General features: G+C 44.7%; 1 protein-coding gene across 1 annotated transcript in view; it reads left to right on the top strand.

Moving 5' to 3' along the window:
* B4GALNT4 (beta-1,4-N-acetyl-galactosaminyltransferase 4) overlaps positions 1–19964 on the top strand; it is a 271144-nt gene extending 251180 nt beyond the window's left edge. Inside the window, exons 11-20 of the mRNA XM_054970157.1 lie at positions 3789–3898; positions 4489–4589; positions 5741–5823; positions 8693–9983; positions 10726–11039; positions 12092–12245; positions 14913–14985; positions 15087–15240; positions 18635–18761; positions 19850–19964. Coding sequence (XP_054826132.1) covers positions 3789–3898; positions 4489–4589; positions 5741–5823; positions 8693–9983; positions 10726–11039; positions 12092–12245; positions 14913–14985; positions 15087–15240; positions 18635–18761; positions 19850–19964 — 2522 coding nt within the window. The remainder of the gene's footprint in view (positions 1–3788; positions 3899–4488; positions 4590–5740; positions 5824–8692; positions 9984–10725; positions 11040–12091; positions 12246–14912; positions 14986–15086; positions 15241–18634; positions 18762–19849) is intronic.
* The last annotated feature ends 226 nt before the right edge of the window (positions 19965–20190 follow it).

The raw sequence follows: 20190 nt of genomic DNA, 5'->3' as shown, positions 1-20190 counted from the left end.
GCAAGGCACAGACTGCAGTGTGGGTGCACCAGAGTCTATAGCAATCTCAGCACTACCGACCAATCAGGCACCAGCATCTGATGACATCCCTCTGAGTGGTGCACACAGGCACAGCCCTTCAACACCACTCCTTCCCCCGTGGAATGCTAGGGGACAGGGAGGAAAGTCTCAGTGACAATGCAACCCCAACAGAGGCACATGCTCATGGGAAAGGTGGGCTAAAATTTGAATAAAATAAATAATAAAATAAATAAATGGCAGGAGCATTCCCCCACACACACACACAGGGCAGGGGAGCCTATATGAACAGGATGTCCACCCGATCCCTGGCCAAGGGTCCAGCTAGCAAAAGTGCTGCCCACACCCAAGGGGGTAGGAACTGCAGAGGGGTGGCTCTGTCAGTCTGTCATAGTTGCCTGCAACATATCCAAGCTGCAACACATGAAAGCTCATAGTGAACTGCGCCATCAGTCTTTTAGGTGCCTCTAGACTTTTGTTACATCTCAAAGCTAAACATAACCAAGGTCCAGTGGAACCATGAAGAAAGGCAATATCAATCCTAGCATGAGATTCCTGAGTCACGCGTGCCCTCATCTGTGTGAAGGGGAGACCTTTCTGGGGAACCCCATGGGGAAATCACGGAAGAGGGGTTTGGGGCAGAAACTAGCATGGTTTGTGGGGTAAGGACTGGGGAGCAAGTCTTATCTGTACAGTGACAGACAGGGAAAGAGTTGTAGAGCACTCCAGATTTTATTGAAAAACTGCAGGGAAATAGTATCGAAGTACCCAGTACAGCCCCTGTGCCTTTGCAAGCCACTCTAGGTTAGAGTTAAGGTTAGCGTTAAAGATTGGGTCCAACTCTCCCTATCACCACATGACTGTGAGTAGGGTGGACTTGCTGGACAGATGGCTGTCTGAATTGGGATGCTGCAGGAGCTGGGCTGGAACCAGCAAGACAGCAGCCCCATGGCAGAATGGCAGGATCCACTGATCACTGCAGCCAGGCTGTACTACACTGGGAATGCCATCCTTTCAGGTCTCTTCTCTGTTAAATCACTGGCTGCACAGATACCAAACAGAGACATATGAAAGGATGATGAATAGCACAGTTGCCTCCCCATGGACAGAGGGCCTCCATTTGTCCAGATACCGCCCCCAAGGTACATGCCAAAGCCACCATAATGACACCCATCCTCTGTGTGGGTTGCACCTCGACTGTGCCCACTCTACCTGCATCTGCTGCTGCAGAAGGCTGCAAACCTGCAAGGCAACAGGTGCCATGGTTGCTCGGCCAGCAGTTCCACAAAGCACAGCAGGTCAGCTTCCTGTCACCCTCAAGATTCCAGTTGTGCCCACTCTCCTCACCTGAAGGGCTGAGCACTCCAGCTAGGGACCATGCTTACAACCTGGTACAGGGCTGCCAGAGTCCCCCTAACCCCTGGCATCATAGCCAGCACTCTTAGGTACATTGGGAGTGTGCCTCATGGCATGACTTGGGGGCAGACTCACTGGACAAGCCTGCTGGATCTCCACCCCTACTCACCTGTCAGTGAATGGTTGTTCCTTTGGTGTGCATCTCCAGAGGTGTGGGACCCATACATGTTCTGGAATGAGATGTTTTAGTCACACAGTGAGGAAGTTTGCTCTCTCCCTTGGATGTAAATGCTAACTGCTCCCTCTGTGGTGTTAAGTGCCCCCTCTGTGCTTTTCTCTTCACCAAGATGAAATGTTGCACACTCTAAGTGAGCGTGGAAGAGGACTTAGAGACTCAGTCTCATGCCACCTGCCCATTAGTGCTGGGAGGGGAGGGACTGTGACTGGGGATGGGGGTTTGGCTGCTACTGGGGAGGGGTGCGATTGGCTGCAGCCATAGTCAGCATCCTGCACTATGCTGGGGTTTGTAGGTGGCACTGTGCCTGTGGGATCACTTTCCCTTTTCATGACATGGGCACCTATGGTCTATGCTGCAGTTTTTGCTGGCTCTGGGGGATGTTCTCACACTAGGACAGATTAGGGAGCTGACTAAGAGCTAAGCTACAAGTGATGCCAGACATGTTTTTTAACGTCAGGGATGCAATTTGTCATGTCTGAACCCCATCCATGCCAATTTTGATTCTGTTCTGCTGAATACAGTGTATCTTGCCATAGCTCAATATCACTTTGCTAGTGTCATAACTATTCTTTTCTCAGGCTTTCACAGGTGTTTATCTGTCGGACTGTAACAGCTTCTAGTGTTTATGACCTTGTATTCATTTCCCGACAGCGCTGTGCCTTGCTTCCTAGTAACTCAAAGTGATATCACAAATATGTGAAACGTTCTCACACCAAGAGAGCGCCAAAGTATTGTTTACAGTTGGGAGGGGAGAGAAAGGAGTAAACTAGAATGTTAAAAGAGAAGTTTCTCTCACATGATGTCATTCCTGTCAACTTCTACTCATGCTGCCTTGCTTCTAAGTAGTCCTATGGACCTGTATATAGAAATGATCTGATTTCTGAATAAAAGCCATTTGACTAAGTACTTGTGTCTTACTGCAAATGGTCCAGTGATCTGTCTGCTGTATCCTGTCATCCATAGCCTGACACAATTTTACCTGGGAACTATAGTTGAAAGCACAATTATGTCCCTAGCGCGGGGAGGCAGGGGAGGGAAAGAGCTTTTCAAAGACAATTTTCAAAGATAGAGCCGTGCGGGATCACTGGGGGAGGGGAACATTAAAATTGTTTTCTTGCAATCTCAACAGAGAGAGGAATACAGGGCGCTGTCCCTGGCATGGAGAGGCAGGGGAGGGGAAGAGCTGGTAGTTCATCTCTTCATTGAGATAGCAAGAAAACAATTGCAAAGTTCCTCTCCCTCAGCAATGCCACGTGGCTGTCTTTGAAAAGCTCTTCTCCTCCCCTGCCTCCCTGCACTAGGGACATAATGCTGTTTTCAATTACAGTTCCCAAGTAAAATTGCATCCCCAACATATTAAAAAACATTTGTCTGGCGTCACTTGTAGCTTAGCCCTGACTCTGGCCACACCTTTGGGCAAATCCCTTCACGCACCAGTACAGGTGGTTGCGCTAGCAGTACTCTGGCAGGGCTCCAAAGTGTTGCCTTGCCAGTGTCTGCCTACAGCACAGCAGCAGGAGGGCACCATGCTAGTGTATCTCAGAGATATGCTGGCATAGCAACTTGTCAGCTTCCTGAGCACTTTCACACACACACAGGATTGTGCTGTTAGTCTAGGAAAACAGCAAGCCTAGTTCTCACAAACAGGATTAGGTGAAACATGTTTCTGTACCACTTCAGGTTGCCAGCAGGGGCATACAACATGGAATGCTCCCCTACAGGGGAAAAAGTTGCCTGTACATGGAAAACAAGCACATCAGTTGGAAGAGTACCAGCCTGTCACTCTCCCTAACATGCTAGTTTTCTGTATGTAAGAATCTGTTTTGGGGAGCTGATGTTCCATCATGTTAAGTTTTACTGTATCACCTGCTGTTTGTGAAAACCAAGTATTATTCAGCCATCCCTCTGGCTGCTGAATTCTTTGGAATTCTCACAAAACGGAATTCTGTAGAGATTCCCCACCCCCTACCCCTGTGCTCCTGCGGAATAATGCCCCTGGATATACACAGGGCCCTGGCTATCTGGTACTGATCCAAACTGCAGAACATTATAGTAAAAGTCTAGGGAGGGTGATCATTCAGATTAAGCTTGGTTGGGGTTCAAAAACCTGTATGACCTGAGGAAGTCACCTGGCTTGAAGCTGTACCTTCTTTTTGGTTAACTGCCTTTTTATTAGCTCCCCAGATTGAGCCATCCCATGTGGAGAACGTGCTGGTGCCCTGTGCTTACAGCCCCACCTATGTGGTGAAGGACTTCCCAATTGCCCGCTACCAGGGCCTGCAATTTGTAAGTTTCCCGTAGACTCTAAGCCCATATTCACTGTCCATAGGGAGTTATTCCAGAACATTTCTCCATTCTTCTTGCCATCACTTGCCCTTACACCTCTCTACACCTGTATTTATTCATTCTTAACATAACCCAAAAGGCATCACTGGATTTCTGTGGGCAGCAGATATTTGTGTTAGCAGAGTTCAGAACGTTTTAGCAGGATCTGGACTGGTATCAGTGAACCAGGAACATAGGGTCTGGAATGGAAGGGAAAGTGTACTGGGCTCCATTAGAGCACTGAAAACCTAATTTGGTTCCTCTTCCTCAACAGGCAGACCCTATTGGAAATCTGATTCTGAGTAAGAAAGGCAAGTTTAGAATTTACATCACAGTGCAGAGATAGATGTAGTTTCTTCTGCCTTTGACTCCACTCAGTAGACTTCATTTCTGTTGCCCCAGGTAAACATCTGTGCCCTGCAGTGTGCCCCAGAGCATTTTGTTACATTGTATAAATCATCCCGTTTCTCTTCCTCCACCATCCTTTCAGTGGAAGCTGGAAATATATATACCTTGCTGTGACTCTTCTGATCAGGTTGCCCCTCCCACAGGTCTACCTCTCATTTGTCTACCCTAATGATTTCACCCGGCTAACGCACATGGAGACAGAGAACAAATGCTTCTACAGAGAGTCTCCTCTTTATCTGGAAAAGTAAGTGTCGAGCAGGAGAGCGGTAAAGAAGCAAGACAGGCTGGCTGCCAAGGTGGCTACAGTACTCTGGAAAAGCCATCAGATGTCCTGTGTCTGGGAATGGAGAGGCTGTTCTTTCTTGTTTTGATAACTGTATGCTGCTATTTGACAATCGCATGCTGCTGTTTTATGGTTTTTAGCTGTATATATTATATCTGCTTATGCTTTATTCCTGCTTTCTCTCATTTTATAGTACTAGTTTTATATTTTCACGTAGTATCTTATTTTATATTTTTAAAAATTCTGTAAACCGCCTCAATAATGTTTATATAGAGGTGGTATAACAACATGTAAAATAAATTAATGTCCACATAAAATGTAAAATATAAATGTAGCAAATGCACATTTGCAAATACATAGTATGCTTATCAGGGATCTGTAATTGGACACATCTCCTTGCTGGTGGCAAACCCAGGTCTGACTCTGCCAAATGTACAAAATAGCGCTGAATGGGATAGGAATTTGCTCCCTGCACTGTAGATGTTGTTTGATCCTTAATCCTCTGCTGCATATAACACCAGGACTGGTCACTGAATGGATTATTTCTGAAGCAGACATTGAGAAAAGCACCAGCCAAATTTTACACTACACTACCAAGTAGCGGGGAGGGGCTGCTTTTTGTAAGTCGTGTATTAGCATCAGCCAAGGAGAATTCTGTCTATCTTCTTTGACCCTCTTTCTTTTTCTTGGCATCCATATTGCCCCATGCCATGTTCATTTTGTCACTCTTGCACTTCTGGTCCACCCAGTAAAAGAGCAAGATATTGTTTAGAGCCTTCCTCAGGGGTCTGCCTCTCAATTTTAGCAGCACTCTCTACCCATCAATAGCTGTATCCATGTGCCTGTGTCTGTAGTTATTAGGAGACCATTTCCTGAATCTGATGAAAGAGGCTCTGGCCTATGAAGTCTGGCACACAGTCAACCTGTTCGTTTTTTGGGTGTGATGGGGCTCTTTGTTGTTTTAATTACAAAAGACCACCAAAGCTACTTCTGGGCAAATTTGGAAGCCCCTAAGTTAAAGCCAACAGGCCATCGCTGAGCAGCACAGAAGTGTATGTGTTCATCTTGCATCTAAGATTTTGTCACTCTCTCCCCCCGCCACCCTCACCCAGATTTGGCTTTTACAAGTACATGAAGATGGATGAAGAGGAAGAGGATCTTCACCAGAGAGCCTTTCTCTTCCTGAACCCAGAAAGTAAGTTGTTCTTGAGAAATCAAGATGGGAACTGCTCTGATCTTTAGGTCCATTTTATGAGCAATTTTTGAGCTCTGCATTCACTGCTGGTGTTGTAATAGGCAAGTCTGTTGAGCCATCTGCTCGCTGGGATTGTATTCCCATCCCCGGCAAGTTTATTTCTGGTCAGGGCTATGCAGCAGATTGCTTGGTGAGGAAGGGAATAGATCTGCAGGGAGAGAAGAAATGGCCCTACTTGAACACTTTGCAAGAGCAGGGGCTGCCTCTGCATTAATAGCACACAGAGTGACCTCCTGCCTTTATTCCTAGCTGTCCTCCCTTTGGCACTAGCAATTTAAATTGATATCCCCCCACTCCTGGCCAATGAGCATCACTCATTTATTCACAGTGCTAGGCTGTGGTTTCTGAATAAAGTTAGATGGATGCTTTCTTTTAACAGTTCTGACATCTTCACTGGTGGCCAGTTAAAGAAGGGAGTACAGAGAACTATTTCTCATTATACCAAGTAAAATAAACTGGAGATTATGCATATAATACTGGCTGCATCTCTAAAGAAAAACATAGACAAAACCACCTGAATGCCGAATATTTGGTTTCTTGCCATTTTCTGTGGGGGATTTTGGGGGGGGGGGTGTATCTTCTGCAACATTGTGTGATCTCTACCTACAAAATGCACCTCTGCCCCAACTTTCCAGACTCCACCCAGGCATGCAGCTTCTACAGTCTGAAGGAAAATTATCCAAAGCCCATTTGTGCTGATAAAAACCTTTTGATTATTTTAACATTATTTATTTTATTATTTATTTAATCTATTCATTAATTAAATTTATATTCTGCTCACCCTGCAAGCGGGCTCAGAGAGGATTATAAACAGAAAATATGAAGTCAATAGGGTAACATAAAAGTATAAAAACATCAATATAAAAATCAGTGCACATATTGCACAACCCTCCGGTATAAACAAATCTGTGGGGCAGGGTGGCCAATTGATAAAGGCAGCAGAACCAGAGGGGCTCACACCCTCTCTTATGGCAGCAGGCCGGTTGGGTGGCTCGCCCACCTCAGCCACCATATGCCTGGCAGAACATCTCTGTCTTACAGGCCCAGCAACATGATAACAAATCCTGCTGGGCCCGGGGCTCTTCACACAGAGAGTTCCACCAGGTTGGTGCCAGGACTGAGAAAGCTCTGGTCCTAGTCAACCCAATACAGAGAGAGTCACGGGAAAAGCGTATCCGAAACAAGAGTGAACCGTGACTTACTTACTATACTAATTAAAGATACAATGTAACAAAATATCAAAAAGTCTTTATACAAAAATCAAAGTCAATTCAAAACAAACTCTAAATGGTTATGTAGCTGGCAACAGTCTATACAAAGAAGGTGCAGTATATGAAGCAGCTAGCAGCATCATACAAAAACAATATACAAAGTGCAAAAGTGCTTAGTCGATTCTAAATTCTAAAGGGCAAGGGCTAGCTTCAACAAATCACACCTCCTTAAACTACAGAGTATACACCCAACTTAATGAGTAACAAATCAAGATACAAGATATAAGTCAGTTTCAATTAGTAGCACAAGGCTTATAGCAATTCATACATCAAAAATTTTCAAATGAAAGAATAGCAACTGCAATGGGTTTGCTAGCGGTTCACTCTTGTTTCTGGTCCTAGTCAAGACAAGGGACCAGGGATCACCAGTAGATGTCTGTTTGCTGAGCAAAGCACCCTCCAGAAAACATATGGTGAGAGGCGGTCTGACAATCAATACTTTCCCTGCTCTAAATCATGTCTGTAGCAGCAATGATATTAGACCTCAGACCTTCACCATGCCTTTGACATGCAGCCTTGACTCTTCTGCATGAATTTATGTGGCTTTCCTACTTAGTATGAGGAACATTCTCTCTCTCAGGTTGAAATTCATAAAATACTGGGAAAGGGCTGTGCCACCAGACTTTTAGTCCTATCCCAAGGACAGCAACATTTGAAATTAATTATGAAAATCAGAAGATTATATACAATTGTTCTCACTTTGCATAAAGTCATTTGGTTTGCATATATAATTTTGACCTTGCATAGATTTGTTGGCAAGGGCAGAATAAAGAAAGAGAAGAAATATGTGTACATGAAGGTCAGTAAGATTTGCAGGCAGAAAGATTATAACTAAAGGGTGGAGGAAAGGGAAAATATCCATGCCAAGCAGAGCTTTAAAAAGCTTCACCCCTAAATACTCCATCCCTTTTATAGTCACTGTCTACACATTTTCATATGTATTACCAGAACCATGAGATCTGGAGACTTAAATATAAAAAAGCTCTGGTTTCTTGACAATCTATGTTCTATTACATTTTTATCTCATTCTTTTAGGATGATCAAGGTAGTATACATTCTCCCCCCGTCTTACATTTTTATCTTTACAACTACCCTGTGGGGCAAATTTGCTTGTTTGACTAGCCTTAGGTTACCCCATGAGCTTTATGGCTGAGTTGAACCTGGGCCTTCCCCATCACAGTGCAACATGCTCTCCACAATCAACACAAAATCCTCCTGAATTCGTTCATTAGGCTTATAATAACAGAAATGCCAGTGACAGCTGCTACCCTTGATCTGGTAGAAGGCTGAGGCCCTGCTTATCAGTGTACCATACTCACCCTGTATCCCTTTCCCTGCTCCAGTATCCCTGCTCCAGTACTACTCCAGCTCTTTCTCTTCTTAGCTCCCTGTTCTACACACTTAGCTACTGCTCTACACACTTGCCCCTCTTGTTTGCCCATCATTCTTTAAAACCTTCCTTTTCACAAAGTTCCCTAGCAACTGTTCATACACAACTGTTGAGACTTCATTTGCTTTGATGATGGTTATTTTCTCAGATTTTCTTGAAGAGGAGGAGGAAGGAGCTGACAGTCCTGAGCCCACTGATCCACTTCCTGATACCAAGGACAGGAGTCCCAGTATGCTGGATCCTCATATATTGCCTGGGACCGAGAGAAAGGAGAGAACCCTGACCACAAAAGAATATGGGGATGACAGGGACTACGATGCTTTCCATCAGAAGCAAAAGAGGTTTAATGAAGAGGGAGTCCTGGCTGCACAGCCAGTCACTACAGGCACAAACAGTGGACCGAGCCTGAGTCCTGTGATTTCATCCAAAGGCTTCCAAGCCTATGAGAATGTAGTAGCTTTAGGAGAACAAGATGTTATCCATAGTCGGTCTCTCAGCTGGGCAGAAAATGAGGAGGATGAGCAGAAGGGACAGAAGGAGGGCGAGCTGGGACTGCTGCCACCATCAAAGCGGGGCAGCTCCCTCAGCCTCCATCCTCACCTCTCGATGTCCTTCTTTGCTGGTAAGACTAAACAGCAGAGCCCTAAGGAGGAAAAACAGCCCATGAAGGAGAGCAAGAAACCCCCTGAGAAAGTGTACGTGACCCGGCTGAAGCCAAGCAAGAAGAAGGCCCCATCTCAAAAGGATACTTTCCCTGGAGTTTTCCTCTATCCCAAGCCTCCAAGGAAGATGCAGTTGAACTCCAAGACCTCTCAACGTCGGTCTGCTCCCTCCAACAGATTCCACAATATCCCTGGTCATAGGACACCTTGGCTCACTGGCAACATTTCCAGGGAAACAGACCCTTCCAAAAAGAAAAGCCAACGAGGCAATAGGAAATGGGAGCAGCTGTATGATCAAGAGACCTCCAAGGCCAAGATTAAGCACAACATGCAGCCTGGTGTGTTGACCTTGCCTGCAGAACGACTGTTTAGCAAAGAAAACTTTGAGGTTTCCACCCCAGCAAGGGCGACCTTGGATTACAATTCCTCAGAGGCAGTGCTCTCTGAAGGGCTGAGAGTGACGTCATTCCTCAGGATGTCAGAGATGACAGAATCTCAGCAGGATGAGGCTGAGGGCCCAGAGAAGGCCCAAGAGGAGGAGGTAGAGGAGGAACTGTCTGATTATAGCTATGAGAACTCTGAGCTGCAGCAGAGCTGGCTAGAGGACTCTATCAATTGGCAAAGGACGTTCAGTGTCAGCCCTGTGGACTTTGAACTGTTGCGCTCAGATTGGAATGACCTGCGGTGCAACGTCTCAGGAAACCTGCAGCTGAGCGAAAGCGAGGTGGTAGACGTGGTGGCCCAGTATATGGAGAAACTCAATGAGAAGAATGGCGGGTAGGAAGGGAGGGGGTGTTGACTGCCCTACTGAGTAGGAGCTGGAGTGAGACATGCACATGCACCGACTCTTCCACTCACGAGTTCCTACATAAAATTTTTCCTGTTTGTAAAATCATGTCTTCACTTTTGAATAGCTGAGAGCCTTTCTATAAATGATATAAATAGATAAATAAGGAGTGGCAAATGTTAATTCAGTAGATGTCAGTGAAATTATTCTGCCCTGTGCAACTATAGCCTATCACTAATTTCAGAACACAAAAGCAACATGTACAGAAAGGCTCAGACACATCAGACTTACAAGTCTTCCTGTTACAGTGCAGTGGCCAGGTTCCAATTTTATCTAGCCTTAATGCAAGTATCCCCTGATCACATCCCTCTGGCTTGCTTGAATATAAGACCCTTGTTCCTCTTTTGTCAGGTAAGTAGTGAGATGCAAAAAAGTTTGGTTTGAAGAAGGCTTCTCCACTCATGGGAATGGTTGTGGGAGTTGAAGTTTGGTGATTGCATAGGTCCCACTTCCACAGCATATTTGCCTCTGTTGAGGATTAGGCTTATTTGGGTCAGGGCCTTCCCAAGAGTTTATTGTCACTAGTGTTAACAGCTGTGTATATTAGGATCTCTCTTAAGACCCTCCTCATCCAGTTTTGAAACAACTGGAGGGGAGTCTTAAGTGGGGAAGAGGGGATTTGGTCAGGCCCAAAACCATGTAAGCATAAGCATCACATTCTCCCACCCACAGCATCTACACTCTCTTGCGGATCATCAATGTGGAGAAGCGGCGAGACACAGCCCGGGGCAACCGCTATCTAGTGGAGCTGGAGCTCATGGAGAGGGGGCAAAGGACTGTACGGCTCTCAGAGTACATCTATGTTCTGCTGCACCAGGGCAAGTCAGAAGACAGCACTGAAGTCAACCCTGAGGGGCCTGCAACTGTGTCCACTGAGTCTCAGCCACCACCGAGTGCCTGGAGTCTGCTGTATGGAAAGCCCATCCTGTGCCGGCCTCTGCGGCTTAACTGGAGGCATGATGTTATGGTACATTTTGTGGTGCCAGGTGAGATAGCGTTCTCCACATTCCAGGACTGATGGAGGCTTTGATGTCCCATGGGCAGAAATTGTCTTATCCCATCCAAGCCAAAATGGGGCAGGTCTAAGCAAAACTACAGACATAATATAGGGGTTTTTTTTAAGGATAATAGAAAGTGGTTTGAGAGAGGATTTGCTTCCCCATAGTGAAGATGAATCTTTTGTTTCCCCTACTGCATCTGGTCAAACATATCATACAAATTTTAAAAATAACACAAAACCCTGCAAATTTGGGATGCGTAAGGGCAGTGACCATTCTTTCAAACTTTCTCCATGTCTCTATAAAAAGCATCTTTCCAAGTCCCAGAAAGGCTTTGATTGAGACCTTAGTCTGCTTAAAATGTTACCTGAGTGCTAGGGGTTATTACTGTGCCATCGTTGCATCCTACACAATTCTGGCTGCATTAGCCCCGATGGGATGAGGTGAGGCTCCGGGACAGCTCTGGGAATCTCTGGGACAGCTGCTGCTCCTTGTAAGATTTCTTCATTTTGCAGGGGATGCAGTCATGAGGAATCAGGCTCTTGCCGTGGCTGTTGCAGAGAGATGTATCTACAAGGTCATGAGAAGGGCATGGTGTCCCTCCTGCTCAGTAAAAGACTTGGTGACTAAGTGATCACCTAACACAACCACATTCTTCAAGCATGCTGCAAAAAACCCCAAACACATTCAGTGACTTAAATGATGAAAGTGTCATATATTTGCATATAGAGAAATATATTCTGTGGTGAGAATGTGAACGTGCAAAATATGCACTAAGTAGTGGGTGATAAGGGAACAACCCAACTCTGTAATCTCTTGCTGTATATTTTTCTCTGTTAATAGAATATTGAATTGTCACAGGTTAAATGCCTCCGAATTCCTGGTTAGGCTGGGAACAGCTGCTTGAGAGCATTATTCTCTTGCGTCTGAGGATACATGGCTGGTATAGATATTGTGAATTGGAATCTTTCTTACAGAGCTGCTCCCCCATTATTACTGTGCTGTATGACATGCCAATGGTCTGTACTCATACCTTGCAGTGAAGAACCAGGCACGCTGGGTACAGCAGTTTATCTCTGACATGGCCAACCTATACTTGAACACCAAGGATGCCAACTTCAACATTATCTTGGTGGACTTCGATAGTGATGACATGGATGTGGAGAAGGCACTTCAAGAGGCTCACCTGCCCAGGTAACCCAAGCAGTGTTGCAACCCCATTTCTCATCGGCTGCTCTTCCTCTATCAGTACAAGCCAGCAGCTGTCTGCTTTCTGAGTCTGGCTGCTAATACTTGCCAAGCAAGTATTTGCATCATACAAAAGGTGCAGCTGGCCACTAGGGGAAAAAGTGACACCATTTAAATAACAGCTGATACTTAGTTTCCTCTCCAAGGTCATATGTGACTGGTCTAGTTTTTCACCTGTGTATGAGAATGAGACTTGAACTGCAAAAGGTAACAGTAGAAATGTCTCAGCGTGTGTATATGAAAGGACGAGCCAAGGACAAAATATTTCCTGCTGAAACAGCTCATTAAGCACAAAGAGGATGTGTAACTAGCTCCAATCACTTTGTCATTTATTCTGCATAATGATGGTGCCCTTTTAATAATAAATAATAATAATAACATTCGATTTATATACCGCCCTTCAGGACAACTTAATGCCCACACAGAGCAGTTTACAAAGTATGTTATCATCATCCCCACAACAAACACCCTGTGAGGTGGGTGGGGCTGAGAGAGCTCCAGAGAGCCGTGACTAGCCCAAGGTCACCCAGCTGGCTTCAAGTGGAGGAGTGGGGAATCAAACTTGGCTCTCCAGATTAGAGTCCCACGCTCTTAATTACTACACCAAACTGGCTTTTTTTACATGCTTGCACTGAATACCCACCTGACAACTTAATCATCTATGAATATTATTCTTAGGGCTGCAAGTTTAATTGGAGGATTTATCCACTTCAAGCTTTGCAGATGGGTCCTTTGTATGCTTACTTGGAATTAAATTCCACTTTGTTCCAGGAGGCTTGCCCCATTTATTTATTTATTTATTTACATTTTTAGACCGCCCTCCCCGTCAGACGGGCTCAGGGCGGTTTGACAACAAATTAAAAACAGTAAAAACATTATAAAAACATTAAAACATCGTATAAAAAACCATTAAAATTGGCGGGTGTAGAATATTAAATATTAAAAGTCTGCATTACATTGCAGCCTTAGCTGATCAGCCAGCCAGCACTGCAAGTGCCTATTTATTTTGTGTTTGTTTAGTTCCTGTATGTTGTAATAGGTAGTGATCAAGAAAATATTAATGATGGCATTTCTTTCTAAAAACGAGTGGTAGTATATGCATGTTAATTTATAAGTTGTCTCAACTTATTCAGCATCTCAAGCTACGTATCTGTGCAGTCAACAACAACAATTGGACAATTGCAGAAAGCTACAGTACTTGGAACATTCCACATACTGAGTGATACCTCACTGACTCCTAGATTCTTGGATAAAATCCGAGTTGACAGACAAAAAAAAAACAAACCCAGCCCAAACATCTAGTGGACCATGATGACATTACTGGTGGTGTCATGGCCCAGTCTGAGAGTGAGGTCTCCTCTGAAGGAGAGGAGCCTCGTGTAGCCAGCCAGGACTCCTCAGGAGAAGAGGAGCCCTGTGTAGCCAGCCCTAGCCCTGATTCAGCAGAAGCCAGCAGTCAGGAGCAACAGCTGCTGGCTGATCAGAGCTTGCAGCCAGCAGCTGAGACACCAGCACCCTCTAGCTCCTACACCACAGGGGAAGCTCAGCCAGGAACTTCTACAGGTGCAGCGCAGCCAAGAGCCTCCACCCCCCCCCCCCAGGTTCACCCACGCCCAAGGAACGCCACAGGCAGCGCCAGAGACTGGAACTGCAGGAGAGACGGCGCAGTGCTCGCCTCTCGAGCCAACGCCAGCTGCTGGAGAGTGACGATGAGTAACGTCAGGATGAAGCCCCAGCAGCTGCCTGAAAACCACGCCTAGCTATAAGAGCCAGTTTGGAGGAACTGCTGGGCGTGGAAGCAACGTGTCAATTACCTGCAACCACTTCCTAGTACCTTGCATCTCACTCTTGCCTGCACCTTGCCTTGATACCCTCGTGCTCTGACCTACGGACTGGACTTGGCTTGGCTTTTTGGATCTTGGACACACCCCTGGCGTTTACCTTTGGCTCTGACTACAGACTGGACTCGGCTTGTGACTCTTGAACACTCCTTGGTTTCGTGTTAGTACCTGGGCTACCAGCTTGGGTGGGCCCAGCCCATGACAGGTGGCCTGTGATAACATTACATAATAATAACAACAGTATACTTATATACCACTTTTCTAGACAGATTAGTGCCCACTCAGAGTGGTGAAGAAAGTCAGTGTTATTATCCTTACAATACAGCTGGGGAACTGGGGCTGAGAGGAGTGGCTTGCCTGGTGTCACCTACTGAGCTCATGGCAGTAATGGGATTTGAATCAGAAGAGTGTTGATTTGTAGCCCAACCACTTAACCACTATGCTACAGCAGCAGCTATTGGCAATGTGCAGATGGATTTATGTTTAACTGAATGATGTTCAGTGGAAAAGCAGGTGATTAATCAAATAAAATTTCATAATGGATAGGTAGCCCTAATTCTTGCTTATCTCTAGCCTGAATGATTGTCATTTAATGTGGCCCTTCAGGTGCTTTACTTTCATATGATTTCACCTTCTGGGTGTTTGGAAGCTCCTGGTGGTTACAGTCAAGTAACTCATACAGGGTTTTATTTGGAGCCAGATCCTCCCATCTTCTGATCATTCCTGGCCACTATCATCTTTGCACCCTTTCCCTGCTTGCTCTTGTTCACAGGTATCAATACTTGAAGCGCACAGGGAACTTTGAGCGCTCTGCTGGACTGCAGGCTGGAGTAGACTCTATAGAGGTGAGAACTGAGGTGAGGGAGGGTGGCTGTTCCCAGAGCTGCTTGGCACCTGCTTTGTCACACAGTCATGGCCTGTCTGTGCTGCTCTCTTTGATCCTCAGGATGGTAGCAGTATTGTTTTCCTGTGTGATCTGCACATCCACTTCCCCCTCAACATTTTAGACAGCATCCGAAAGCATTGTGTGGAGGGGAAACTGGCCTACGCACCCATCGTCATGAGGCTGGGCTGTGGGAGCTCTCCGCGAGAACCCAACGGTAAGGCTGCAGAAGCAGAGGGAGCTAGCCTGTTGGCATTGCAGTTGTGCTCTTATTCCAATCTAGTTCTCTTAAAGAAAACCTGTGGCTCTCACTCTTAGAAATACAGAATCTTTATCTACAGTTCTCTTTAAAGAGAATGGGACTGTAATGATTTCAAGTAAATGTGTGCCTGTGTCTTTAAATGCTTGGTGTGAGATAGGTGAAGAGTGGGGTGAGAGAGGGATGAGTGAGTGATATGATTGGTTGATGACTGAGAGTGTGGGAGGAGTGGATGCAGTTTAGACTGAAAGTAGAGAGCAAAAATATTCAGTCAGAAGAAAGCAGGCTAGCTGTGTGCTGCCTGAGTATACTGAAGTATTTATGACAGAAATATAACCTGTGCGGAACCTGAACTGAGCATGTTTGTGAAAGGACACTCAGTCAGGGAAAGAGAGGCCAGCTGTGTGCTGCCTGAGCAGGTTTCATATTTCTGTGAATGAGAGTCAGAGAAAGAGAGGCTGGCTGTGTGCTGCCTGAGGAGTTTTAAGGATTTCCGTGAGAGAAATATTGAGTTAGAGAAAGAGGCTAACGGTGTGTGAAGACTTAGAAGAGATCTGTTTGAATGAGAGTAAATGAAGTAACTTTAAGAACCGAGAACTACTTTTATGAAACCGATACACTTCTTGACTAAATAAAAGTTTATTTTGTTATATCCCAGAGTAGCTGTCATTACTATATCCCATTCCTATCCTCAGGGCCACATAGAACCACGAAGGAGCCTGATGCTTAGGAACGTTACCAAAGGGAAAACTTAAATAACATATCTTGGAATATAATATTCCTGGTGGCAGCAAACTACCCAGAGGGTGTTAAGGGAAAGGTTAAAAGAAAAATCTACCCAAAGAGAAAGTAAAGGGTCGTAACAGGGACATTTTACATTTTCTTTTTCTCACTGCTGTAATGGGAGACCATAAATAATACAAAGGATCTCTCTAGGCCTTCAAGTTTACACATGAAGCTGTGTAAACTTTAGCTCAAGTTTCACATGGCCTGTCAAGAAAGTATTGGCATCCCCACAGGTCAACAGAGAGGCCAAACAATTTGCCTGTGGCAGTACAATATGTACAAAATAGAGCCCCGGAGACTTGGCTTCAACTTTCTTGTTTTTGCTGCTCTTATCTAAATGATTTTGACATGAAACGTCCTAATGGATAATACTGCCAAGGGAGGATGCCGAGTGGAAAAGGGAGGGGGAGGAGAAAGAGAAGAAGAGGAGTTGGTTTTATACCCCGCCCTTCACTACCTGAAGGAGTCTCAGAGCAGCTTACAATCACCTTCCCCTCCTCTCCCCACAACAGACTCCCCTGTGAGGTAGGTGGATCTGAGAGAGCTCTGAGAGAGCTGTGACTGACCCAAGGTCATCCAGCTGACTTCAAGCAGAGGAGTGGGGAATCAAATCTGGTTCTCCAGATTAGAGCCTTACCACCCTTAACCACTATACCAAACTGGATCTCAGAGAGAGTTACGTAGTTTGTGTGTGAATGTTTTCACAGAAAGCAGCAGTTAGAGAAGCAAGTGGCAGAAATTAATGTTATTAATGCAAAGTTAATTGTTATTGCATCAATGCAATCTCTGATTTTTTCAGGGTATATTAGCTTTATGCATTCGGCATTCTCTTTCTGTCAGTTATTCATCATCTACAATCTTTTTCATATGTCTGACTACTGTGTTGGAAATCTGAGAAATCTGATAATTGCACAGAGGTGGGTTGAGTTAGAGAGGGCAGCAGAATCAATGCCTTCTGCTACTTCCAGAACATTGTCTTTGCTTAGGCAGCCTGGGAAATATGCGGATTACTACTGACTGACAAGAAAAAAGAATTTTCCTTGTGCTCCTTCCCTCCCCATCCATAAGCCACTCAGTATTTTTTTTCAACAAGGAGCAGGGTTAGTTGAATATGTTCCTGATCTCCTTGTTAGCAAGCAGCCAGGTTAAAGGAACCTTCCTATGAATGAAGATCCCTGTTGAAGGTGGTAGCATTGTCCTGTCTCAGTGCAATATGTTGTCTGCTAATGACTTGTTACATGGACATTATCCATTCTGTGAATTAGATAATGGAAGATCTTTCCTGCCTCACTGTAGAGGGTTGACCTAGCTCAGACCTGTGTATAATCTTAGACCCCCCCTAGGGTGGGTGGGAGATTAACATTATATATTGAGAAGGCTGAATTCTGAAACTTGTATAAACTTGGGATGTTAATCAAATTTGTATGTATTTTTTCTGCATAATTAATTCTCCTGGCCATGGGGAAAGATACAAGGAGTTATGCAGGATTCTAAAGCTCCACTCATTGAAGATATGATTACATTCAACATATACATACTTTTGATTGTCAAAACGTTTTTTAAAAAAATTCTCAAGATGCTAAATTCTAGGAACATAGGAAATTTTCCTGACCAAGATTACTTTCAGTCCTCTGGGATTCAAACAACAGGAGATGTCTCTCTGCATCTTGTTCTGAATCAGCATAAGAAGTTACTTACTTATTTAGACATTTGTATACTTCTTTTCTCCTCTTTGCAGATCCGAAGTAGCTTACAAAAAAAGCCCTGAAAATATATTATAAAAATAATTTAAACAAATAATATCCAGCACAAACCTGGGGTGGTCCTAAGTCTACCGGTCAGCGGACTCACAGCTACAGACTACAAGTCATGGGCTTAAAGCCAAAACAAATTATGTTATTGGTTTTCCTTTTGCTACTACTGATGTCTCTTGAATCTCTTGCTTTATATATAAGTATCAGGAAGTTCCTGTTTCCACCATTGTAGAGCTCGCTGCGAGGAGACCAGTGTAGTCTCTTTGGATTCTAGCTGCTTTGCTTTCCTTTGGCCCTTTCATATTCTGGTGAGGAATTGGATGAAACATAATAAAACAAATCCCAGTTCTACCCAATCCAACACCTTGTTAATAGAGGTGGCCATGCTGCATCTAATAGGTCCACAGTTGAAATTATTATAAATGAACATTCTTATGTGCACAGATGCAGATGCCTGCACAGAGGCAAACAATGTTGAATTTGCTTGCAGAGAGAGAGAGATTCTGCATGCACGGTAATGTAGAAATGATTGATTCTGTGAGATCAGGCAGTAACCTGGAGGGGAGTTCATGCAGAATTCTGTGTTAGTGAAAATTCTGTGTAATCTTTCACTACTTAAAATTAGTCCATAAAGTTATCTCAAAACCATTTAGTGTCTGCATGAGGCAATGCTTTTTGCTGCCAGTAGAGGACAGACTCGCTTCTGTGGATTGCAAAGTGAGCAGGAGACCAGGCCCGCCTGGACTCTGAAACTTGGTCCTTCTTCCAGTTCAAGATTCAGAAATCATCATCCTTGGTTCATCTTTTCTCAGGCTATTGGGAAGTGAATGGCTTTGGCCTCTTTGGGATCTATAAGTCTGACTTTGATCGTATTGGAGGGATGAACACAGAAGAGTTCCGGGACCGCTGGGGTGGAGAGGACTGGGAGTTGCTGGACAGGTGAGGCTACTGGCTGTGATAACTTAAAGCTCCCAGATATTTTCCTACTGGGGAAATGTAAAGGATGGTTTCCAAATCAGGAAAGAAAGCTAGGGACACTTTGGGAGGCAGATACCTTAAGACTCCTTATACTTTTGTGAGCAGCCTTTGGCCCTAGAACCTGTGAGCAATGTCGTTGCACACGAGTGCTCAGAGCCTTCTGTGCAGGCTTCAGCATACACAGCGTAGATCAGGGCAACTGCTATATCTGCAGAGTCATTGAATGGAAGAAGTGGAAGCATCAGGAGGGAAGGTGGTTGGCACGAGAGGTTAACACTCTCCTTCCGAGCAGCAATACGCCATCATTTTAAAATTTATATTTGGATTCTTCAATGTCTTTCTTTGTGTACCAGAGCACACATATCTAGCTGCCCTTTTATTTTTTAATAAAGAGGGGCAAATGGCTGTATAGCTCTCCACTCCACCTTTTGCAAGGCTGTCCCCCCTCAGTCTGCTATAAACTGGCAGGAAGTTGTAAAATCTATTGAAGAGCTCTTTAACTTGTTTGTGTCAGATGTGACTCCTGTTGATGCAAGTGAAAGAGAAATCAGATGTGTATTGTGCAATGTAAGTTCAGAATTTTATAGTGACCAAAGCAAAATTAATTCAAGTACTATGTGTGAAAGTACCTTTTCGAAACTGCTTCTGTCACAAACCCTTGTCTCAATCTTGGGCTGACCTTCCCCTACCCTGAGGTAAAACTTCTCCTCTCTAAGAGCCAAAACAGCCAAGATATTGGATGTATCTGTATTGTTTCTTGGTGGGATCAAATAGCAGCATTGGGCAGAAGAGGGACTTACACTGGGAAAATAGTGCAGGAGCCAAAGATGAAAAACACCCAGTACTGGGGTCTGATGCTGTTCACACACACACACACACCACAGCTGCTATTTTTTTAAAAAAAAATAGGATGGGAGATCTGGCCATGGATCTCCAACATCTTGACTAGTTGGCAAACACCTAAGGGGGAGGGCAAATTAAATGTCCTCAATGTGTGTCCCTCCCTTTCCTTCACATCTTGTATTTCTTCCTTATTCTTATTGTTTCAGAGTACTGCAGAGTGGGCTAGAGGTGGAACGTTTGCGACTCAGGAACTTTTACCATTACTACCATTCCAAACGTGGCATGTGGAATTCACGCAACAAGAAGACACCCAAAGACTAAATACCAGCCCTGCTGAACTCCACTCCCAGCCTTCCTGAAGAGGTGAAAGGAAGAAAAAGCCATCTCAGCTGTGCTATTCCATCTTGGCACAATTTCCAACTGCTGTCGGTGTGCTTCTAGATAATGCATCTGAGGCCTGTGCAAGGGATCTTGGATTTGAGGATTGCTATAGAACTATTTAAAACAAACCATGTTTACTTTGGGAATTTTGTGACTTTTCTTAAGG

Source organism: Eublepharis macularius, chromosome 2 (genome assembly GCF_028583425.1).
Source record: "Eublepharis macularius isolate TG4126 chromosome 2, MPM_Emac_v1.0, whole genome shotgun sequence".
NCBI lineage: Eukaryota > Metazoa > Chordata > Lepidosauria > Squamata > Eublepharidae > Eublepharis > Eublepharis macularius.
This window is presented reverse-complemented; position numbering and strand designations above follow the sequence as displayed.